Raw genomic sequence first — 24,597 nt, 5'->3', positions numbered from 1 at the left:
CGAAATATGCGCTTAAATTAGTTAGTTGTTTGTAAACAAACAAAATAAATCTGATTTAATGTTGTGTTCTTTTTCCGCGTGTCAATTTGGTTGATAGAAAGAAAGAATAGCAAATTTAAATACATTTTATGAAGCACAAAGTTCATGAAAATAAAACCAAAAGCTTTAAAAGTGGAAAACACAACTGCAGGGTTACAAAACACAGACAAACACCTTCTCAACTAGGAAAAAGAAGGAATTGTATTAAGTATGATTGCATAACTCATAAAGTGTATTTGCGATAATTCTGCTGTTTTCGTAAAGCATAAAGGTAATAAGAATATAAAGCGAAGCATTAGAATTATTTAAAGAGTGAATTATTACAGGCAAATATATTAGGTATTTTAAAAGGCTGGCTGTCTAAGCTTGAATGAAAAAAAGGATCTGCAATGCAAAAAAATAATTAAAAAGTAATGCTGTGGAGTTTCGAATACATGATCCCTCGGTCTCTGCATCGTCGTAGGACATACTATATCAGATTTGTCGCACTTGCTTTTACTCAGCAGAGAAAGATATGTAAATCATATGACCATTTCGTTATGTAAAACTTTCTTTTTAACATAACGAAGAACAACTAATCTGAGAACTTTGGAATATCGACTTTCGCCTTCAAATAAAGTTCCACCTCCTGGTAACGTTTGTTCAACACCAGTTCTCCGCCTTTGCTGCATTTACAGTTTAATATGGATGAATGTGTTACATTTACAGTTAAATACAAATAAATGTAAATAAATATATGGTAGGGCGAGAGAAGATGGGACACCTTTTCATTCGATTTTCTCGTTTCATTTGGTAGTAAACAAAGAACATTTAAAAAATTATAAAACCTTGTCTTAACGACTACCATAGACCGTTGTTTATTTTTTTAAAACTATCAGGGTATTTTGAAATAATGTGCTAAATGTGTCCCATCTCACCCCACAGTACTATATTAACTAAAACAAACCCAACAACTTACCAAGTTTAACTGCTGACTTCGCCTTCTTAATGCTTCTTCACTGAAATCTGTAATTTCTTCATTTGTGCTTCGGCAACTTGAGAATAGCGAACTGAACAGTTTAGCTACGAATCTGTAACATCGTTTAACTTGTTTCCATCTTGGTATCAGGTTCATAGGAGGCGGCCGATTTATCTCATTTCTTATGAATTTTAACCAAAGCTGGGTTCTGTAAAAAGTAGTTTAATGAATAAATGATTATTTTTTTCGCATGGCGGACTCTTTTACAAGTTATAAATACCACATATTTTATACACCCCGTTTACATGTTAAACTGTGCCCAACTTTGTGGATAGATGTTTTGTATTTTTTCTTTTATGCATGGGTGACAGTTTGGGCAACCCATTGGTGACCACTGGGTTGTAACAAATACGCCGAATTATCTTCCTCCAGAAAACAAACGCGAATAATAATGCGGATAACATCCAGCAACGAGTCTCGATCCGGTATCTTCTAGGTAATATACTAGCGTGCTATAACCAATAAATCACGACAAAACTTTTCATTTTTCATGCACTCACTTATTAAACATATTAACATAGAGTTTAAAGGCATTTAGTGAAAAAAATGAATATTGAGTATTAGAACAGCAGCGGAGCGTTTAGAAAAATACAGAATATTTGTTATGATTTGCTTAATAATTATTGTTTAAATAAAAGTAAAAAAAGCGACCTGTGAAATTTCCATTCTCTTTCTGAATCGTCATGTGTTTTTTGAAAACTGTTGCTCATCATAGCAATAAGCATGTTCACAAGAACTATGATTGCCCCAAAGTGGTAAAGACCGATGATCACTGCGCCAACCTTTTGCATGGAAAACATTAGCACGTTACAGTATAATTCTAAAGATTTCCCAATCAAATAAATTACAAAATATATGAAACCAATTCAATATATGGGCATGCCGAGCAACGGATATATAGAAAGGTAGGGGAATATGGGACACCTGTTCATTCCATTTTTTGTCCCATTTTGTAGAAAACAAAAAACATTCAAAAAGTCATTAAACCGTACCTTCACGACTTTTATAGACCGTTGTTTATGGTTTAATACACGATCAGGATATCTGGATATTGTTTGCTAAAGGTGTACCATATTACCCCGCAGTACTACATATGGCAGTCATAATTGTATGCAGCAGCATGCAAACGTATAAGAACAAAGCAAAAACGTTAGGTACGAAAAATACAATAAAACAATTGCCTGCCGTGCATATTATAATGGATAGAAGCAATATATTAGTCTCACGACGGTATGTTACGACCTCAAAGTACGAAAAGCTGTGTTTGATTAAGTTATATGGTTGATACGTTGTATATACCATAAACTTGTTTGTTCGGCGACATAAGACAAACTTTGGCAGCGATTCGCAAGCCCATTTAACTGACCACTTCTTGCAGGTAAAACCGGCCTGGACAATTTTGCATTGGATACCAAGCTTGCGGGTGGCCGTACCCAAACAGCGTCCAAACTAATCCCACAAAAGCAGTTTTTAACGTTGTGGGCTGAAGTGAATCAGTAGTAAACTCTGTAAGAGCAACACTTCGTGTTATGCGCAGGTTAATAAATAAAGTCGAAAATTAACCCGCGACATTTTCAGAAAGCTGGCCTATACTTTCTACTAATAGATTTCTAACTGCACCAAAGAAGTCCACTATTTTTGAACTATTCGACTGTGCGAGTAAAATAACATCCAAACGGTGTTCGTTACACCAACTTAAAATCCAACATGACCAAAAGTAAAGGGAACATAGGTAGAAACCATGCGATTTGCAACGAAAAGGGGGCATTCCAATTTGTAAACTGACCAATTCTTGCAATTTGAAAGTGTTTGGACAGTTATCAATGGGATACCATTTCGTCGGCTCCCCGTAACCGAACAAAGTCCAAAACATCCCAATAAAAGCTAATTCAATCTTTGTCATCATAAAAGTCTCTTCATTGCCTTCGGATATTTCTGTTCAAGTACACTTGCTATTATGCGTCATTTTGAATACTGTGAACCAGAGTGCATATAAACAGCATAGTTGATATATATATATATATATATATATATCAACTATGCTGTGAGCTGTATACTTGTCCGTAGACCAAGTACTTTTACGTTATGTTTGTTACAAAGCATTTTAGAAGAACTGTATCAGTTTTAGAGTCCTTGCAAAATATATGTAGCTGTTAATACACCAGTAGAGCAAAGTTTTCGTGTTAGCAGAGAAATGTTAATACACAACAAGAGCCGTCTCGGCAATTCTGGCATACAGAAAGCGTGTATGTGGAAAGTTACTGCACGTGCCAACAAAACTACCGACCAGGCTTTGCAATAAGTGCTCGCTGGGACAATTTTGAGCAATATTGTACCACTGTTGGGGATTGTCGTAGCCAAACATTGTCCAAAATAAACTGATTAAAGCGCCAGTAAAAGAAGCAACAGGAATATTTTCTGTAGTTTCTGTGAAATTAAGCGTTATTGTGCCGTTTTTTGGTGTAAATTCCATTTTTTTTCTAATCAACGAAGAACCGTTTGTACTTTAATAACCTAAAAAGGCATTTATTGCATCATAAATGGCAAAGATAAAGTATGCCCAGTCACCTATGCCTTAACCATACCAGCGAATAACTATAACAAAGGACAGCTTTGTTACGTCACACACGATGAACACTACACACCACGTGACAAGGTTTGTAGAAAATGTAAGGCGAAAACCAGCAACAAGTGATTGATGCGTATAGGCTTTGTTTGTCACCATGTTAAATCAAACCTATACCTTTGTAAATACATTAGACAACAAAAACATAATTTCAGTTGTGTACGAAAATATTATTTTTTTTAAATTCGCAAAGAAAAAACTAATATCTTAAATATAGACATAGTACCCATAAAAAACAGAAATTCGCGACGTATATGACAGTCCTATTATTTTTCCAAGCCTGGCAACGTAAAAAAGAAGCTAAAATCTTTTCTAAGCGTTGACAGATTGTTAAATAAACGTAAAAGGTACGGTTTAGTGATATATTAGTTATACAAAAACTTACTTTTGCACGAAACGCAAGCGGGTAGCATTGAACTGTTGGGAGGAGATGGCACCCATAGTTGTACCAACGGCAAGCTCTAAAATAAACCATAGTACATGTTAATGTTATGATATGTATAGTGGGATAGGGAAAGATGGGACACCTTTTCATTCTATTTTCTCGTCCCATTTGGTAGTAAAGAAAAAACATTCAAAGAATTTTGAAGCCGCATCCTCACGACTATCATAGACCGTTGCTAATTGTTTAAAACACGATCAGGAAATTTTGATGTTATTTGCCAAAGGAGTCCCGTCTTACCCCACCCTACTATATAAAACTTTTTTTAGCAATATGCATAGATATTTCCTGCTTACCGCGTTACATACGGTAGTTGAGTTACAGCTGCAGTTTTTGTTTTCCCCATATGGTGTATACAACTCAGTTATACCGCTTCCAAAAGCTAGAAATATAATCCCGAAAATGATGGCGAACCGAATTGCGTCGTGCAGCATGAGATCCAAAGAAACCTAGCAAAAAAAATATTAATGATCCAAACGTTGAAATAAATGTAAAGTGAATGATTGTTACTTGCTTTTTCCTTAAGTGACCGGAAAACGACAGTCGTTATAACACTGGCGCTTTGTTTCATACATATCGTGCCAGCTTACGAGTTACCAAGTATGTTTCTTTGTGGGTATTTTTTTTCGATTTTTTTTTGCATGGATGATATCTTAGACAACCCAGTAGTGACCACTTGGTTTGAGCAATTGCCTTGCCGTTAAGTGTCTTGCCCAAGCACACATACGCCCACAATGGTAGCAGCGTTGTTGCCTATTGTCCTTACCTGTAACGGACCGAACCTACGAGCCGCCCTTAGAAGTTCCATTATCCTCATATGGATCAAGATATAGGAAACAGCTATACAGATATCGGATAGAGGTAGGGCTTGAAACATTGTTTCATGCCAGTATGGTGTTCCACGTGTCAAGTCTCCTGAATATTAATTAAACATCATCAAAAACTTGACTGCATATAGTATGGGGTAAGACGGGACATTTTACTATAATTTGTTTTTTCATTTGACAGTAAACAAAGAATAATTGCAGAATTTTAAAAACCGTAGCCACGTAACTCTAAAATAGCCTTGCTAATTATTAAAAACATTATCTGGAAATTTTAGGGGCTAACATTATTCCATCTTAACCCACAGCACTATAGTCGTTCTTACCGTTATTCTGTATGATGTGTACGATCCTAAGTATCATGAAACATGTATACAGTAGTATGGTAAACAGGTCGTTCCAGTTCCAAACGTCAGATAAGTATTCCCTTAAACCCTGTACAAATATAGATACGATAATATAATACCTGTATTTGTCTCTTCGATTTCGGTAGCTTAGATTTAAAATGAAAAGACATAATTTAGTGACAAAATAACAGTTGTTAAAACACGCTTACAGTTAAAAACATATTTTCCATCAATTGGAAAAAATAAGCGTGGTCGCTACACCTAGCAGACAAACAAGGAGCCAGTTATGTTTAATTACTTCCAAGTTAAAAAAGAAACAAAAGTGTGCGTAATAAGATATAAGATGCTATACACTTTCGGCTGTATAGTTATAACCATATACAAACCTGATGAAAAACTTCTCTGATTTCTTGTATGAACTTTCCAAGCACCCAAAAGTACGCCACAACTAGTAACGGTGATATCTGTAATGTTAAACAAAGTATATTTATACCAGTAATTAACATTTTGCTGAATTACACAACACTTTAACAAGGTGTATGACCATACATTACAAAATTTAAGGTGGGAAATGACAGTTATAACAAAGGCGTTCTATTCAGTACACCTGGGTGTCCGCTTACGAGCATTTGGTAGTAAACAAAGAACATTTATAGAATTATAAAATCATATCCTTACGACTTCCATAGACCATTGTCAATTGTTTAAAACACAACCAGGATATTTGAATATATTTTGTGCTAAAGGCGACCACACCCAATCTTTCCGAACCCTACTATACAGTTACCATATATAGAATAACAGTACAGTACATGAATTAAACACACGCCAATTGACATATATATATGCCAATTATAAATAGCACAAACGTAAACAGTCCACTTACTGCATCCAGGTCTTTAAATGTATTTGTTTGCATTAAAATAGTGTTGACAAGAAGCATAATAACAAACACCACTTCAGATATGACCCAGCACCAAAACTTTATGGTTGGATTTTTCATTAAACAACCGAACGACGACTGAGGCGCAATTAGAAATGCCATACTCAATACAGGGAACAGCATACCAAATAAAACCTGAAATAAAGGATAGTGGAAAATGAATAAATGAATGAATGAATGTAACTTTATCCTCGCGTGGCCGGAAAATGACAGTCGTTATAACAGGGGTGTTCTGTTTCATACACCTCGTGTCAGCTTACGAGTGACCACATATATATAACTTTGTGGGTAATTGTATTTATTATACTGTATGGCTGAAAATTTAGACAACCTATTAGTGACCACTGAGCTGGAGCAGTTGCCGTTAAGTGTTCTATAGTGTTGTAGTGTTATACTGATACATAGAACAACATAGACTTACCTGCACTACAGAGCCTTTAAATCCTTTAAGGCGTCGAAACATACTTCCTTTTTGAATATAAATTAAAGCAAGTTGAGAATTGTCAGAAGTTACAAAATCCTTCATTTCGTATTTGATCGCCTGCAATGAGCAAAACACACCGGTTTAATAAATACACAGCATCAGATTAGATATGCCACACCAGCGGTTCGCAAACTGGGGTTCGTACAGCAGTTTCAGAAGGTACAGGACTTGATACTTATGCTTTTTCTTTCACTGGTGTGGTTTTTGCATTTTTCCAATCGCATTCTTTAATGTTTATAGGGCCGCGAAATATTTAAATAATTGCAAAGGGAACACCAGGCAAATTTCTTAGAAAAGTTTGGGAACCGCTGTACTATACACCATTGTAGCTTTACTGATAAATACGACCATATTAATATGGAATAACATCACAAAACAAAAGATTTTACCTTTTTAATCGGTTTAAGATAATTTCGAATCTTCTGCCTTCTTTCCGGCGTGATGCGGTCGCTTTCTCCGGGGTCATCGAGTTCACTGACGTCATCCATGTCGTCATCAAGGTCGTACCGCATTAAATCGGCAAGCTCGTTCGCTGACCTCACTTCCTGTGAAAATATTTCTAAGAAATTTGAACTCAATCGACAAATGTAAGTTTCCAATCACGTATCTAAGTCTCTATGTAAACAAAACGACTAAATATTGAAACGATTTAACGACATTTTTTTAATCATGGATTATAGAACGTTAAGTTATAGTACTTTAGGGTAAGATGGAGTAGTGTTAGGACCCAAATCCCATATTTCCAGACCGTGTTTTGAATAATTCACAACGGTATTTTAGAGGCGTGGAGATACGGTTACGTAATTCTTTGGAGTTTTCTTTATTTACTACCAAATAGTATATGAAAATAGAACAAAAGTCCCATTACACCAAAAAGGTTATATATAGTTATTATCCTAATACTATATTTAAGTACACTTAATCAAGGCCAAACAAATAGCCTACACAAAGTGCTGTAACTTTTACAAAACTTCCAAACAAAAAATTTCTAAACGCATTTTGAAGTAATGCATTACCTCCAGCAGTTGAAGAGCAAAAGTCTCGCATCGGTTCGCCATTTGAAGATATGCTTCTTCTACCTCTCTTTCTCTTCTTGCAAGCTCATGCAACTCACTGAAGAGGTCCATGGATGAGTTAAGCGGATCCCATGTCATGCCCTTTTCACTGGAGATGTAGAGAGAAATTTTAATTTCATTTTTTTTTATGAAGTGCATGGTAACTCGTAAGCGGGCACGAGGTGATGAAACAGAACGCCTGTGTTATAAGGACTGTCTTTGACTCAACACGCGAACATGAATAAGGTACATTCATTCATTCATGAAGTGAAGTGAAACGATAAAAAAGTGGAGGAAAAATGTGGTTTGTGTATTATTAAAAATAAAGGTATGAAGGATAAAAAATACTTCTTTATTTTTGCGTGACAGGAAAACGATAGTTTTTTTAACACGGATGTTCTGTTTTAAAAAACTTGTGCCCGTTTAAAAGTTACCGCGTATGTTCATTTGTAAGTGATGTTTTTTCTGTATAAGTGACAATTTAGACAGCCCATTAGTGACCAATAAGTTGAAGCAATTGCAGTTAAATGTTTTGCATAACGACATATACGACCGCAACGGAAATAGCAGCAAAGAGCTTTGAACCCATTACCTCAAGGCTATATAGGTAGACGTGATTTTTTTTTCCATAAACCAAACCACTTACTTGTACATAAGCAACATAAAAGCAGGACTGGCACGAGCACGATAATGCAACAATCGTTCCATCACAGCGTCCCACGAATATGGATCAAATCCTTCGTCTTGTAACAACTCATTGTCACTGAACGTTAACCGATGTGTGTACCTGTAAATAATAAAGTTAGAGTACTGTGGGTGAGGATATCGTTAAAACGAAACTTCATATTTTTTATTTAGTTGAAAATGAAGTACTGTGGGGCAAGATAGGATATGGTTAGCACATAAATATATATTTCTTAATTGTGTTTTAAAGAATTAACAACACTATTTTAGGATCGTGAGAATATGGTTATATAATTTTGTAAACATTCTTTGTTTACTATCAAATAGAACAAGAAACGAAAATGTCCCATCTTACCTCACCCTACTACATGTATAACATTAATTAAATGTCTCATTATATACAACAGAGCTACGCAGTAAAACATAAACTAATTTAACGTACAGCAATCTGGTCGGCGCTTTACGTTTTAATTGTGTTGACGTGTATTAGTAAAAGCTATGCGTACAGGTACTACATCAACATAAACTAAAAAGGTGGAAGCTTTACAATATCTGACAGTAGGTGTTTTTAATGTTTATAATCAATAAATCGTAAATATATATATGAAAGTATCTAATTTGCGTGGTGGGGCAACGACAGTCGCTATAACACGAGTGTTCTGTTTCATACACCTCGTGCCAGCTTACGAGTTCGCCTATGTAACTTTGTAGGTTATTAATATTTTTTTGATTTTAACCATTTACTGCCAACTATTGTACCAGTAAAATATATAGACTACTCACTTGTAAAGCACAGAGAGAATTTTGTAGTTGTTCTTGTGTGCGGCCAACATAAACGGTGTAAGACCAGGCTCAAATGGTGACGTGGTACCAGGTTGAACTTGCAATGACGTCTGGGGATCTTTTTCCAAAAGAAGCTCAATCGCTTCAATAAACTCACACTGGATGGCGTAGAAGAGCGCATCGCCAAGTTTAATACCAACTGAAGAAACAAAAAGTATCATACGTATGTGTAAATGAAATACTATAGAATCAACAGTGAACAAAAAAATCTATCCAAATGATAATATTCTAAAGCGATATATGTTTCGCCATTTAGTCAATAAATAACATGATCAGTCGTTTTTTTAAACAGAAACTACCATAAAAAAGATAAAAATCCAAACAAATCACCCACAAAGTAACATACATGGTAACTCGTAAGCTGGCAGGAGGTGTATGAAACATAAACACCCGTGTTTAACGACTGTCGCTTTCTGGCCACGTGGGGATAAAGTAGGTTACGTTCATATATACATCGTCACTAATCCATATACTAGACTTATAACAACTACTGGGACTGTATTGTTGTCGAACAGGTAGATTATTTGACCATAATCAGCTTACAGTACAAACTCAGCAACATAAGTTAATACTTATTCACTCACAAACATCTTCGCCGAGCAAAAACTTCACAACATCCAGATGATGATTTAAAGTTGATAAACTCAGCGCTGTGCGGTCCAAAGAATCCACACAGTTGACGTTTAGATGGAACAGATAGTATGTTTGTTCTTGGAATAGAGTTTGAAGTCCTTCTAAGTCGCCTTCCGCGGCAAAGTGAAGTAAATCCAATTCATGACTGTTTAATTCGCCTGCAGGAAGGTATTAATGCTGTTAGTATTTATGGTATGTTTAACCTTCCCACTACAAAAATAATTCCCACATATTAACATACATGGTAACTTGTAAGCTGGCACGAGGTGTATATAATAGAACACCCGTGTTATAACGACTCTCGTTTTCCGCTCAAGTAAATTACATTACATTCAAAGTGGGAATGGTTCGAAAATTCATAGTTAGGGTGGGGAAGACGGGACACCTTTAGCACATATTTTCTAAATATCTGGATCGGGTTTTAAACAATTAACAACGGTCTATGGAAATCGTAAGGATACGATTTTGTAATTAGTTTAATGCCCTTTGTTTACTATATCATGGTACAAGAATATAGAATGAAAAGGTGTCCCACTTTCCCCACTCACTGTACTATATATAAGTTCTCCAAACTTCAGTTTTATTGCTGTAGTGTTTAAACTTACTTTCATCGTTTATCATACGCGGTACCATCATTCTTGCCACGTCTGCGACTCCACTTTGTCGGTTGTGTCGTAACCCATCTTCGTTATTACGAACCGACCTGGTGTATAAGATACATAGGTAAAAAATTATATGACTAAAATAGTGGGTGAGGTAAGATGGGACATGGTATTATTAAAACTTTATTGTCCCATTTAACAGTAAACAAAGAATACTTACAGAATTCGTGACTTATATTTCGGAAAACCTGGGATTTTGGTGCTAACGGTATATCCCACATTATCCAATAGTGTGAACTTTAGATCATTATTAAGAATTCCTATCAATAAACGCAAATTTTGATTTTACGTTTGTATGTCCCTTTAAATTACATAGTCAAGCGTGTAGTAGTCACAGCTACGTGTGTGAGTGTTTTCGCTTCCAACCAGCCACAGCAGGATATGTTTTGATCACGATGGGAAATACAGAGATCATAAACCAACATCTGTCTTATGTAAATATACGTCAACCAACTGTTTTAAAGCGTGTAAACTGTACCATACAGGTATGAAAGATTTATGTGGCAATAAATAAGCAGACATGTAACTGATAATGTTTTTTGGTGAAAGTTATGTTGATAAATAATATTGTTTCTTTGTTTTATAAAGAAGCCTTTGTTTTTAACTGCGGTGTAGGCGCCAGTAGAATTTGTGCGGTTGGGAAATAACCAAGTAGATATAATGCTTGCCAGGGGTTTCATATGCTGTGCCTTTAAAGTGTAAGGCCATCTTTAATTTATGCAGGTACAAACAAAACCACATATATATATATATATATATATATATATTACTGTAGAGTAAGATGGGATACTGCTAAATCACATATTTTTCTGAGCTTGATTTGAACAATTATCAAAGATTTTTAGAGTTGCGTGAGTACGATTATATAGTTGTGTAAATATTCTGGGTTTAATATATCAAATGAAAATAAGAATGAAGTATGTCCCAAATTACCCTGTCCTGCCATATATCCAATTTGAGTTCCGTACCTAATACTCGTAATAGGGCAAGCAAAACCATATTTTCAATGAATAAATGTAACTTGCTTTATCTCGCATGGCTGGCAAACGACGTCGTAATAACACGGGTGTTCTGTTTCATTTACACCTCGTGCCAGATTACGTATGTACCACGTAACTTTGTGAATATGTTTCTGTATTTATAGCTAACAATTTAGACAACCCGCTGTAGTTAACGCTGGGTTGGGGCAATTGTCTTTATAAAGTGTCTCACCAAAGGACACATACGCCCACAACAGTAGCAGCAAAAATAGACGGAGCTTTTTCACTTACTTCGTCCGGTGTGAATTCCCTTCCCGTGACATACTGGCTACAGAAAGATTATCACCGTCGAAATGACCACTGTAGGGTACTGGGCGAGCACCCGCTCGTACTCGTAGGGTCACTAGACTTGTACTGATAGGATCTTCTATAAATAAAAAAAAAGTTTAAATCTTGAATGAAAATCATCCATAGGAAAAACACAAGCTCTTTTTTAGTGGCGGGGCAACGGTTGTGTAATTTTGTAAATATTTTATGTTTACTATAAATTTAGAAATGTGATAAGAAAATAGAATGAAAACATGTCCTATCTTACCCCACCATACTGTATATATTTAAATAAAAAATATTACTTGGACGTCTTTAGAGATAGATGGAAATACACGTATATAACGCTCACTATATAATCTAGTTACTGCTTAACTGTACCATAGTATTCAATAAATTAATTCCAAAACATTTAACAACAGATCTATACGCCGTATATATGTCGATCTAACTTTATATGAAAGTATTTACGGTTTTGGAACAAATTATTTATTTTAAATCACGAAAAGTGGTAAACTGTAAAATGATATGATAAAGCATTAAATATAACGTTAATAATACAATACACGAATCAGAACGTATTAAATCATACATCACGATACAAGTATTAAAATCGGAAAGGCAAAAAATCTAATAACGAATTAAAAAAACTATTTAACTTAACATTTTCTATCAGCCTAAAACTTTTCGCTGTAAATTGTTAAATAATACATGGCCTCTGCATTCACAGAATTCATAAGTTTGAGTAATTGGTTTTAGGATTCAAAAAAGAGACAAAACTAGATAATTAAAACGCCCTTTCTCCGGGTGCAATATTAGATAATTAAAACTCTTTAATTTGTGCGCCGTGTGTTGTATCATTGTATATTAAAAGTAAATAATACGTACCTATTGCATTTTAAAGTAACAAAATGTTATTAGTTAAGCGGTACGTTCTTTTAACTTACCAAGTTGATTAAGTTGTTTAACTGGTGTTTCTGGTTCTTTTTCTTCCTTTGGACTAAGTAGGGGTCCTGTGGCACATGGTAAACTATGCCGTTTCTCAGTATCAAAACGTTTTCGTGCTGTGAAATATATTTACAAAATTTAATATATCAGAGATTTAGAAGTCCTTTGGCGTTAGGTATAATGGGACAGCTTTTACACATAATATGCAAATATCCTGATCGTGTTTAATCGTTTAACAACGGTTTATGGGAGTCGAGAGAATACGGTATTAAAACTCTTTGAATGTTTTTGTTACCACCTAATGGAACGAGAAAATAGAATGAAAAGTTGTCCCATTTTACCCCAACCAACTATACATACTTTGACCTCGCATTATAGTGTTCTAATACTGTCTAAGGTTCTGTATAACCTTTATCATAATAGTAAAAAAGAACTAAAACTCCAAAACATATTTAAGATGAATAACAAGCGCAAGTGCCTAATTAATTAGGTGTCAAAGTACTGTGACGTTGTAATTTGAGACGGCGCAGAAAGCTTATAACGGCGATGTGCAGCTGCAGTGCAACACAGAAAGAGTATGTACATTATGAAGTTCGCCACTGATTTCGAGTTCAGTACATTATTATACGACCAAGAGCGAGTTTTATGAAAAATGGGTTAGTTGCATTTACAAAATGCTGTATATATAATAACAGATTTATATTATGCGTGGTCGTAATCGGTCGGATAAAGTTGATCAAAGAAATTGCTGCGTATTTCAGCTAAGCTTAAGCTCATATGCTTAAATATGTTCAAATGTTATTGCCATGATTCAAAATATTATATATCCAATGGAAATAACCTGATACAAAAATGCAGAAACTTAGTTATCAGTTTGAATTGACATTGTAAACTTAACTAGCAAAATACAATACAAAATACGCAGCCCAACAATTTCGAAATAAAACTGTACATAATTGTAAACATGCTCGTTTAGCGACTTAAATTTCACACTTGTTTCATTATGCAATTGTCTGTCAGAACTGTCTGACAACCTGGCACTGCAACTCAAGCGCTACTGTTATGACAGAAGGCGCAATCTGCAGCCGTTTCCCAAATACATCATTTGTCCGAGAATTAATTTGAAAACCATGACGTCATTTCCAGCAGTGTTCAAGCGAGACCATGCTGGTTACGCGAGTGCGCGAGAGAATATCTATTTTTAGCAACTTTTAATCGAAGAAAGGTGAACAATTTTGAACATAAGGTAAACAATGTTCAACTACTTGCTACCACACACACGAAAATATATTACGAAAATATATGACCACACGAACCTGCTTCTGACGTCACTAGCGGTGACGTCACGTACTTTGATTCAGGCTGGCTAAAGCTGGAAGATCGAACCGGCGTCGAATCACCGAAAAATATCGAAGCTAGTGTGTTTCTCCGTGCTTTCCCATTTTCTTTGCTGACATTGCTTTTCGCAGGAGTCGATTCTGCTGGCGGTGAGTTCGGTCCAATGAAGCGAAACACAGGTAGAGGTATGAATGTTGGCAGTTGTTGGGTGCTGCTGTGCTTACTGTCTTGCTGTAATTAGTAAAAACATTTTCCTTATATGGCATTCAATACAGCGAGCTAAAAACTTGTTCATGCAAACTATACAGAAACTCTCTCGCATAATACTAAAGGTTTGTATAGCATCATATAATACTACTGTGAACGTAAACTGTTGTGGCGATTGTTTTAGTCATAATAAAACAATAGAATGTCTATATATTCAGTTTAACTTATTTTGACTTATGTATGACGAATTGCACAAGCTGCGGTCAGGAGTGTATAGGTTTACATCCGTCGTGTATTTAAATCATCGATTTGTAAACGACAAGGGGGTATTATACTGTATTGGTGTTTTTTCTTGCATTATAAATCACGGTACATTTTTTGTAGACCTATATATCATATGTGATTGTTGGTTTGACCTGTTGTATAACTGGTTGCTCGTGACTTTACTATTGTTGTCGTGAGATACATAATAGTGGTTGCAAAAAATGGCAAAAATGATCTTACACATGTTTATTTTGAGCTGTTTACGTTCTAAACTGAGCCAGAAACTCAAAAATTCATTCGCTCATAATACAAGCAGAGAATTTGCATTTACTGGTCTGTTTGATTAGTATAATAATGGGGCGTGAAAACTATTTTAAACCAAGCTTTATTAACACATTCCGGACGCGTCACTAAAACAGCACAAGCTTAACAAAAACATGGTAACCAACAGTTTCCGACTGTTATATATTAAAAATAGAATAGTAAATACATAATAGGAGACACAGATATGCCGTCACATTAACATTTCGAAAATCTATAGCAGCATACGGCAGTAAAAAGTAAGAAATTTCTAGTTTTTTATTTAATTTACCTGCTGAGGTGTCTCGTCGAGACTTGATATGCCTACTAAGGACGCCACGGTAGGCATATTCTTCCGTGGTAAGCTCATTGTATACGGCTACTACCAACTCAATCCTAAACCACTAAAGGCCTTTCTAACATTCTTTTAACTTTCTAAGGTAATGTAAAAATGGCTAAAATACAGGACAGGGCAAACTGACACAGATGAAGTTTGTATGTTTGCTTTTCCATATCTTGTGCGTCCGCCTGCTGCTACTGCTGAAATTCGTGCAGTGACTTAGTGGATGACGCAGCGTTGCGGTTTGAGGAAATTAACACGAAGCGTGGCTTAAAAAACGTTTCTTTCAACCATCGGCAAATTTCCGCGCCTATACAAATTGTTTATGCGTCTGGCGCGTTGGAAAGAGTTTACTGAAGTTTAAGTTGCGAGTTCAAATCACGTAGTTTTGTACGTGCGTAACGGTTACGATTATATGGGCATTTAAATGTTAATTCAACCCAGAACTAATGAGTGAGTTCACGATCAAATGTAAAGTAGTTTTAGGTAGAATGCGACCTGAAATTACCTGATTTATCGTTAAACAGTGCAACTGCATAAATCACAAACTATACGTGTCTGTTCTCACGTACCACTATATTGCATTACAGTCTGTTTTGAACCGAACACCGAATTATGTATTGGGTCAACTTAAGTTGCAACGAAGCAGAACTAAACAATATCATATAACGCCTTTTGCCCACGTTTCACATATTTTAAACCGAACCTGTAATTTTTACACCCCCAAAAAAACGTGTTTGTTTCGTAAATTTTGGTATTTTCCACAAATTGCCACCTTCCAAAATTTTAAAAACGCATAATTTTCTCAGCAATTAAACTGTTTTCTGGCGCAACGTAGATAAAATTTAATCATATTTACGCCATTGGGTAGCCTATTTATTTAACCTGTAGGCCTACTGTACCAAATTTCCTGAAAAAAAAAAACGGCTAAAAATTCTGCTGGCGGTACCTTTAGGCGTTTCTATTGTATATGCTGCTTTCTCGCTCAGCTTATGTTACTTCACTCATTAACAAATTCAAGATTGCATGAAAGCCATTCTGCACAACGTCGACACAGTAAATTATTCATATTCATAATCATAGCTACACGAAACGTATATGCCAACAATGTGTTGGCAGTTACAGTTTTCTCTACTGCCTGATACCTCGTCAAATACTAAGGCAAACGTTACGTTTCTCGTGACTCCTCATCCGCCAAACTATATTGAAAGTACAAAGAATTAGAGAGATATGCAGGTCGCTAGGTTGAAGAGATATTCCACATCTGCATATTATAACCTCGTTGAATAGACTAAACGCAGATATACCGACTATAACCGCAATATAAACGTATAGAGCGGTTTCATCAGGAAATCACGCATTGGAGATTGACACTTACAGACCAAGCGTAAATAAAAATTGAGTCGTGTACTTTATCGCGTTTAAAACGTCGTTTAAGAAGAAAATAACCACCAGTAAAAATAAAGTTTCAGGTTGAGTTTTATATTTTTAACAAAGATTATATTTTTAAAGAACGAAGACAAGTAAATTAACAGCAAACGACAGTCGTTAAAACAGCGTTTGAAAATATCCCGTAAAGAAAACGCTGAAGTAAAAAAATCGTTCATGCGACAGTGCATGGTATTTTCTATTAAAAACCAAATACCAACGGTATCCATCTTACCCACAGTACTATATACCCGTTTGCGTGACGCAAATACGTTTAATTAACCGGCGCCGTGGCATAGCGGCGCGCCTGCCTGTAACCCATTCAAGGCTCGACGCTGCTACTATTGTGGGCGTATGTGTCCATTCATTTATTCATTCAAATTGTAAATACAGTTCAAAAACTTACTATCTACAAATATGATATCATATTATACAATATACTTCCGAAGTATATAAAAGCGAACTGCTAGATTTTAATTAATTTCCAAAAATTGACTCCGTTATGTAACATGGTTTTGTATTCTTTTAAATACAACAAAAAATGTTGAAAATAACCTGAAACATAATATGCAAAATAAACAAAATACCAAAACAAGGTATTTTGTTACCACAATATTTATTCATATTCGCACAATATATTGTAGAGCAAGAATAAACAGCGCAAATTTTTCACCTGGCAGTTTTAAAACTCATCAAATGCACCTCTTCTGGTTGACTGTGTGTTGTAAAACCAATGTTAAAAAATATCTGACATATAGTACTGTGGTGTAAAATGGGATACCGTTAGCACATAATATCGAAACATCCCGATCACGTTTTAAACAATTTGAAATAACAACAGGAGTCGTATTCGCTGTTTGTTTAAAAAATAGAACCAAACGGTGTCCTATCTTCCCCCACACTGCTATAGTAGGGTGAGATACACCGTTACTACCAAAAATATTATTTCCTGATCGTGTTTTGATCATATAAGTTATATATGATATAACATGCCCTTTTGGAGTAGTGGGACAAAGTTATATAATTCTGTAAATATTCTCTGTTTACTACCAAATAAGGCGATAAAAATGCCCCATCTTACCCCGCCCTACTACAATTCATTTATTTTGTTTTCATATTTAGTGAATGGTGATCAGATACATATGCAAAGAATGCAAAATAAGAGTAAAATGATAGTCGTTATTTACGTACACACTGGATAAAATCCATTTATTGATAATGCTGTAGTATAAAACAGCCATTTAAGATCTTTATATAATATAAATAAAACTGAGCAAAAATGTTTATGCAAATGAAAATCTAACAGTGCAATACATAGAACTTCCTTACATGAGTGCTGATGTTCATAAAAGAAACTTTTTCCAATTTTTTTAACTTTCTTTAGCTGGCACGGGTTCATATTCAAGAGCTGGTTGAATAAATCTCTCTTCTTTTTTGTTGTTTCTAGCAGCAAAATAATATTACAATCACAAATAAAAACTTTCTTAATTTAAGTAGCAGGAAAACAACAGTTGTTATAACATGAGTGGTTTGTTTCATACACCTCGTGCCTTTTTAAGAGTTACCATGCATGTAACTCAACTGTGATTGTATTTTTTTCTGTATGGCTGACAACTTAGACAACCCATTAGTGACCATTGGGTTGGGGCAATTGTATTTAAGTGTTTTACCCAAGGAGACATACGCCCACAATGGTAGCATCTTAACCTGTAATCTCTGGTTTAGAGGCAGGCTCGTGACATAGCAACACACAGACAATGAATTTAAACACCCAAAACATAAGGAAAAAATATATTCAGACCAGAAAATGGAGGCATTTAATAAGCAATCGCTGTATGCTAGTGGGTAAGTGTCCTTGTTATTTTAAACAAATACTGCTTAAATATTTAAAGCAGAATACATACCTACAATGCTCTTGCAACATATCCATTATTTCACTTTGGTATTCATTCGGAACATTCTTTGTTCCGACCATCCAATAATAAACGTCCCAATCATTGTTTGGTTTGTTTAAGATTTTATCGTAAATTTCAATTTGTTCTGGAGAAAAACTAAAAATTTTGACAAAGGTTAGAAACTTTGCTAGTTCTCATACTAGAAAAAACACCCAATATTTCAAAATCAGACAAATATGCAAATCAATAAAAAAAAGTTGAATTAGGATAAAATATGACACCTGTTTAGATACTTTGCTGCAAAGGTACTAAATATCAAACAGTTTTCCGAAATTCCCCTTTTTCTACTTTGCCAATGAAGTCTTGCTCGTTTTTTCGTAATCGATTCATTTGCATAACTTTTCTCAGGAATCTAAAATATTCAAGAAAAATGAATTTATGTCGCAAATAAATAAATAATTGATTTGACTTACAGACAAATTGTTCACATCAGATGAGGTGTTTTCACTTTTTGATCTTGTTTGTGAATTTTTGAAGCGGTTTACAGAGAGTCCACGATTTAGACTTCTATAGACCACAGTACAACGAACTACCGACATTATAAAACAATCCTAACGCACTAAATGTGGAAACAAATTAGTAATTGTGTCACGCATTTATTTAACAGCTCGTAAAACCGGTAAAATCTAAACGAAGAATTATATGGAATCTTGTGAAAAAACGCTACAATATGATTTCAATGTTCATATAACACTTAAGTACAGTATATATATTTAATACATACAACATAAAATAGTTCAATCTGTGACTTACTGCACAGGCGATAATTTTATAACAATGACAATAATCCATCACACAACAATACAAATACTGTAATCTAAGTGTAAAGTGTCAGAAAACGTTACTAAAGGAACAAAAAGTGTGTAGAATTCACAGTAGTACTTCTGATTGCACACAACAAAATTGCATCATGCTTTTTATTACTTCAATAAAATAAAATTGTAGTCTTCAAATAAAAACACAGAAATTAAACTATGCTGTAGCTTCATTGGCAGAACTTGAGGATAAATCGACTTCTGTAGCTTCTCGTTGCCAACGAACTAAACTAAGGAACACTTGCTCTAATGAGGTTTGCGATACAGTGTAATCGCTTATTTTTGACTCAGATTTTCCTTGTTCCATCAGTTCAAACACCTAGAGAAAAATACTTCATTTGAAAAAAAGTTTTCATAAAACAATTTTTATGTTCTGTAAAAATCATACACGAAGTTGAAAAGTATGGTAACTCGTAAGCACACGAGGATAAAAAAATGGTGCCAATATGCGGTGTCGCAGCACCGCTCACAAGAAGGGCTTACATGGGCTTTCCGGGTGTTGTGGTAATGAGCCAAATCTAGCTTAAATCCCAGGTCCTTGACAAGGACCTCACCCATAAAGAATAATAAAAAAAAGTTTAAACACCTAGGAAAAATTATCGACTTGAAAATCTAAATAAAAACTGTCATAAAACAATTTTAATGTTAATATTTATTGCAGGAGTCAGCAACCTTTTTCCTTACACGGGCCAAATTGCAGATTTTGTCACGCGAGCTGCACATTGAAATTCTTATCACTTACCATAGATAGGTTGAGATTTGAACCATCAACTTTATATTGAGGGACGTGATATGTGAGAAGGCCCTGATGTTCATCTTTTAATGTACTGCCTAGTTACAATAATTTCGGGTTAAATTTGGTAAAAATACAAAAGAAAATTTAAATGCAAAAAAATTGAAGACATGAAAAAAAATTAATGCAAAACAAATTTAAATGTCAAATGTATTTTAAATGCAACTTTTTTTTATAAAATAACAATGTCTGATTTTTTGTCTTATTAAATTTAAACTTGTACTAAATTACACCCAATTGCTAAATAATAAAGTTAACCTGGGAAATTGTCTTCCATGTATACTTTAGAAAGTCCAGGGTTTGATTTCACTTTCATTTCAATTGTATAACCTTCACCAAACTTGCTCTTAAGGTGTTGAGGTCCACCAAGACATCGTAGTTTTCCGTTCACCATGATTGCTAGTCTTGTACAAAGTGCTTCACATTCTTCCATACTGAAAACAAGCATTGGAACCAGTATATAAGAGATAATGCGTTCAAGGCTTGTCGCTGCTACCATTGTGGGTGTATGTGTCCTTGGGCAAGACACTTAATCGCAATTGCTCGACCCAGTGGTCAACAATGGGTTGTCTAAATTTTCAGCCATACAAAATAAAAACAACTACAAAAAGCTACATAGGTGATAGCTTATAGTTATAAGCTGGCCAAAATGTGTAAAACAGAACACACAAGTTCAAACAACCCTAATTTTCCCTCCACAAGAATAAATAAGTTACACAATTTTATTTTTTTTAAAGTTACATTTAATTTCATTTAAAAAAAAGTAACATTTAATTTCATTTCCAAAAAAATACGTTTAATTTTATTTCCAAATAAGTTACATTTATTCATTTATCTATTTATTCATTCAATTCCAACCTGTGAGATGTGATAACAATAGAGCACCCACTGCTCCTCACAGCAGCAATAGCATCCCACAACATCCTCTTTGCTCCAGGATCCATCCCTGTGCTCGGCTCATCCAGGAGGACAACAGGAGGATTACCAACGAGAGCAATCGCCGTGCTCAACTTTCGTTTGTTCCCACCACTTGTACAAACAAAAAAAAGAAAGTATATTACTTTTAAAAATATTTTTTTTTTTTTTATATAAAAAACATGATAAAAGTATACTTTAATTTTATTATTAGGACTGTAAATAATAAAAAAATCGTCTAATTTATTTAACAAAAACGTGGTAAATGTTTAATTGAATTTTATTGTTTAAAACAAAATATTACTTTTATTTTAAATATTAAAAACATAACAGATACAAATTCGGGATGGTCCATGTTTAAAGTCTCATTTATTGCTAATTAGGTAGAAAACACAGAATATTTAAATTATATAACCATATCTTCACAACTCTAAAAGAGCGTTGTAAATCGAACAATCAAACACGATAAGGAAATACGAGATAATTTGGGGTATTAGTATCCATCCTAACACATAGTACTTCATTTCTTTAGGTAAAAAAAAACTTTTTAAAAAATTCACAATTGGTTTTGTTTAAGTTACAACTACTGCAGTAAGGGACAATTACCTGTATGTTTCACAAGGTTTGTCAATGTGTTCGCTGAAGTGAAGGATCCTACCCAAGTTATTGATACACGCCGGTATATCAGATTCAGGCACACCACGTAAACGGGCAAACATACGAAGGGTTTCAGCGCCCGTCATTTGCTCAATGAGAGCATCAAACTGTGGGCAATATCCCATTCTTTGTTGAGCCTGAAAAAGTGTGTAAAAATTATTAATGGGGAATAAATGAATGCAACTTGTTTTTATCCTCGCAAGGCAATAATATATGTGTTTTTTTTAATATTTTTTTTTGTTTCATACAACTTGTACACGCTTAAATGTTACCATATATGCATACAGATGCATCTACGAGTTACCACATATGTAAAGTGATCAATCTTTTTGGATTTTCTATTCTATGGCAGACAAACGCTTAATGGACCACTGGGTTGGAGCAATTGCAGTTAAGTGTCTTGTCCAAGGACAATCAAATCACCCACATTTGTAACACAGACCAGCCTTAAACCTGTAACCTTTAGGATACAGGAAGGTACAGTGACATTAACAGATACCTTATGCAGTGAAAATCCAAATAATTTAAATAAAAAAAATGTTTAAAAGCGTGGTCGAAAAAAAGCATGGGCGCTACTCCTAGCAGACAAACAAACGACCATTTATGTTTAATTAAGTTAAACTTAGAAACAAAATTGTGCGTTATTATAATAGTAATGTAAATAAAAACAACTGACCATTCTTAGTTGAGTCCTAACATCATATCCATCAAGGAAAGCACTTCCACTTGTGGGTCGATAATCTCCGGTTATCATTTTAAAAGTTGTTGTTTTGCCGGCTCCGTTTATCCCTAATAAACCAAAGCATTCAGCCTCTGGTATTCCAACACATAACTGGTCAACCGCTACATGAGACGTGGAACCACTTTTATAAACCTGGTTTGAAAAGTGATTAAAATTTTAATGGTGCAAAATGCAGATATATAAATATATATTATTTTTTCTTTATTTTATAATGTTTTCCAATTTTATTTATATATCTTTTAGATTTAAAACCTCTATATATAGATACATATATAATTTTTTTTACTATATTTTGAACTACTTTATATATTTTTTACAGAATAGGGACAAGAGGTTTTAAATTAGCAATATGCTTAAAATAGTGTTTAAAAAATTTAAAAAATTGTTTTCGAAGAATTAATCAAAAAAAAAATTCGAAATCTTTTTAAAAATAAAATTAGTAAGAAAATTACTTTTCGAAGATTTTTTATGATAAGTCGATCAGTGACGACTAGATTTGGAAGATCAGTGTTGTTGATCCGATCCCTCTCCTCTGCTACATCATCATCCTCAAGCAAAGCTGATAACGCAGCCATCATTGGTTTCTGCTGAAAATAAAAGTTGAATGTCTGGATCTGGTGACTTGGTTTATGCAGCAATAACAGTGGCGCAACCAGGGAGGTTATAAGGTGAACCCTCTACCTCCTTTTTGTATTTTTTTTTCAAATTAAAAAATTTATTAAAAAAAATCGCATTTGCGATAGCCAGTTTTTTATTTTAGGACAGTTTAGACAGTTCTTATCCTAAGTTACAGCAATCAAGGTGTATAAGAGAGTTGTTTCTATGTGAAAATAACCCATAAGTGATCAATAGTTTGAAGTAATTGCTGTTAAGTGTGTTGCCCAATGACACATATGGCCACAATAGTAGCAGTGGGTAGCCTTGAACCCTTAACCCCATAGTTACATGTAGGCGCGCTATCCACTGTGCCGGACAAACTATAATAATAACCCCATTTGTCTCTTGGAAACATTTAAAACAAAAAGACAGGATATTGCGACAAAACAACAGTTATTAAAACTTGTTTACAGTTTAAACATAAACATATTCACATTTAATTGGAAGAAAATTAGCGTGGTTGCCTAGCAGACAGACAGAAAATGCTTTTTTTTCCCGTGTTATAGCATAAACTATAAAATCGTACCGTGCTGTTGTGTCTAATCTTGAATGAGTTCCATGCACGTTGTACAACATCAAACTCTACCATGAAGAGAATAATAAAGAAGACAACACCCTGTGATCCAAGGAAAGTCGCAAATCTTCCAACTCCATATTGCTTCCATGCAAGGAAGTTGGTTTGAAAGTCAAATCCTGTGATGTTTAAAATATTAGGACTTCATTTGTTAGCTCGGTTTATATTTATGGTATGGCTCTCGTAACAGTATAATCAAAGCTTAAATACAAGGGTGCCAAGCCCAAGTTACCTTTAAAAAAAAGGAAAACACTTTTAACACTTCAGGAAAAAGTTTTAAAGTTTGTGAAAAATGTTTGAACTTTTTGTATGTTTTATAGATTTTATGGAACTTTTTTTAAACTATGAGATTTTTTTAAATTATCGAGGAAATTTTTTAGACTTTACATAAGAAATGTTTCTTTTTACAATCACAATAGCATGTCTCTTACCCATCTCTCTGCAGTAGATTTCAAGGAATGGATCTGAAGTGCAAATATTAACCATTTGATCATTTGCATACAAATCTGCCAAACCCTGACCCAAGCAATATTGTGGCATGAGTAGAAACACCCAGTCAAGAATGTTCGCTTCTTTATTTAGTGCTGGAAAGAATATAGATTTTTGGTAATATAAAACAGCATTATAATTGTTCATTTTTTTAACATTTTTTAACTGCAGGGTAAGATGGGACACCTTTAGCGCATAATATCCAAACATCCCGAATATGTTTTAAACAATTAACATCGGTCTATGGGAGTCCTGAGGATACCGTTTT

General features: G+C 34.5%; 3 protein-coding genes and 1 long non-coding RNA gene across 10 annotated transcripts in view; 1 reads left to right on the top strand and 3 right to left on the bottom strand.

The window, feature by feature from the left end:
• Positions 1 to 49: 49 nt before the first annotated feature.
• Positions 50 to 16,196, bottom strand: LOC149730816 (short transient receptor potential channel 4-like). 6 transcript variants are annotated; one of them, XM_089883975.1, is made up of 21 exons: positions 15,257 to 16,182; positions 14,172 to 14,424; positions 12,855 to 12,971; positions 11,872 to 12,007; positions 10,544 to 10,641; positions 9,890 to 10,096; positions 9,246 to 9,444; positions 8,425 to 8,565; positions 7,740 to 7,887; positions 7,113 to 7,268; positions 6,661 to 6,780; positions 6,183 to 6,374; positions 5,683 to 5,760; positions 5,276 to 5,384; positions 4,892 to 5,040; positions 4,422 to 4,574; positions 4,069 to 4,144; positions 2,424 to 2,563; positions 1,709 to 1,839; positions 998 to 1,205; positions 50 to 704 (listed from the first exon to the last, which is right to left on the bottom strand). In XM_089883975.1, the coding sequence occupies exons 1-21, from the start codon at positions 15,332 to 15,334 to the stop codon at positions 561 to 563; spliced, it is 3,033 nt and encodes a 1,010-aa protein (XP_089740101.1). In that variant the 5' UTR covers positions 15,335 to 16,182; the 3' UTR covers positions 50 to 560. The 6 variants fall into 6 exon arrangements, 5 of the variants coding, with proteins under 5 accessions (XP_089740101.1, XP_089740099.1, XP_089740100.1 ...); XM_089883973.1 differs by lacking the exon at positions 2,424 to 2,563 and adding an exon at positions 2,844 to 2,992 and having other exon boundaries at positions 15,257 to 16,181; XM_089883974.1 differs by lacking the exon at positions 2,424 to 2,563 and adding an exon at positions 3,345 to 3,484 and having other exon boundaries at positions 15,257 to 16,174.
• LOC149730814 (uncharacterized) lies at positions 14,387 to 20,574 on the top strand. Its single transcript, XR_016385640.1, has 2 exons — positions 14,387 to 14,525; positions 20,164 to 20,574. It is a non-coding gene; the product is annotated as an uncharacterized LOC149730814 (long non-coding RNA).
• On the bottom strand, positions 17,233 to 19,238 carry LOC149730815 (succinate dehydrogenase assembly factor 2, mitochondrial-like). Its single transcript, XM_089884102.1, has 5 exons — positions 19,101 to 19,238; positions 18,909 to 19,039; positions 18,637 to 18,783; positions 18,062 to 18,175; positions 17,233 to 17,447 (listed from the first exon to the last, which is right to left on the bottom strand). Exons 1-4 carry the CDS (start codon positions 19,224 to 19,226, stop codon positions 18,103 to 18,105), a joined length of 477 nt encoding a protein of 158 aa, XP_089740228.1. The 5' UTR covers positions 19,227 to 19,238; the 3' UTR covers positions 17,233 to 17,447; positions 18,062 to 18,102.
• LOC149730813 (phospholipid-transporting ATPase ABCA3-like) overlaps positions 19,247 to 24,597 on the bottom strand; it is a 24,671-nt gene continuing 19,320 nt past the window's right edge. The window contains exons 30-38 of one of the 2 annotated variants that reach the window (XM_089883937.1): positions 24,272 to 24,424; positions 23,793 to 23,959; positions 23,062 to 23,196; positions 22,544 to 22,741; positions 21,817 to 22,004; positions 21,154 to 21,324; positions 20,554 to 20,729; positions 20,245 to 20,333; positions 19,247 to 19,821 (exon numbers count right to left, since the gene is read on the bottom strand). In XM_089883937.1, the coding sequence (XP_089740063.1) occupies positions 19,660 to 19,821; positions 20,245 to 20,333; positions 20,554 to 20,729; positions 21,154 to 21,324; positions 21,817 to 22,004; positions 22,544 to 22,741; positions 23,062 to 23,196; positions 23,793 to 23,959; positions 24,272 to 24,424 (1,439 nt within the window). In that variant the 3' untranslated portion in view covers positions 19,247 to 19,659. The remainder of the gene's footprint in view (positions 19,822 to 20,244; positions 20,334 to 20,553; positions 20,730 to 21,153; positions 21,325 to 21,816; positions 22,005 to 22,543; positions 22,742 to 23,061; positions 23,197 to 23,792; positions 23,960 to 24,271; positions 24,425 to 24,597) is intronic. The other variant, XM_089883938.1, reaches the window with a different exon arrangement.

The sequence above is a fragment of the Ciona robusta genome, chromosome 9 (genome assembly GCF_009617815.1).
Source record: "Ciona robusta chromosome 9, ASM961781v2".
NCBI classification, from domain to species: Eukaryota; Metazoa; Chordata; class Ascidiacea; order Phlebobranchia; family Cionidae; genus Ciona; species Ciona robusta.
This window is presented reverse-complemented; position numbering and strand designations above follow the sequence as displayed.

Excerpts from the sequence above, each read along its gene's own strand:
- LOC149730815 (XM_089884102.1), bottom strand. The coding sequence starts at position 19,226 with ATGTCGGTAGTTCGTTGTACTGTGGTCTATAGAAGTCTAAATCGTGGA. Across the intron at positions 19,040-19,100 it reads CTGATGTGAACAATTTGTCT|ATTCCTGAGAAAAGTTATGC; the intron begins GTAAGTCAAATC and ends TGAATATTTTAG. Across the intron at positions 18,784-18,908 it reads GCAGCAAAGTATCTAAACAG|TTTTTCTCCAGAACAAATTG; the intron begins GTGTCATATTTT and ends CAAAATTTTTAG.
- LOC149730816 (XM_089883973.1), bottom strand. The coding sequence starts at position 15,334 with ATGAGCTTACCACGGAAGAATATGCCTACCGTGGCGTCCTTAGTAGGC. Across the intron at positions 4,575-4,891 it reads GTAGGTTCGGTCCGTTACAG|GTTTCTTTGGATCTCATGCT; the intron begins GTAAGGACAATA and ends TTTTTTTGCTAG. Across the intron at positions 4,145-4,421 it reads CAACTACCGTATGTAACGCG|AGCTTGCCGTTGGTACAACT; the intron begins GTAAGCAGGAAA and ends GGTTTATTTTAG.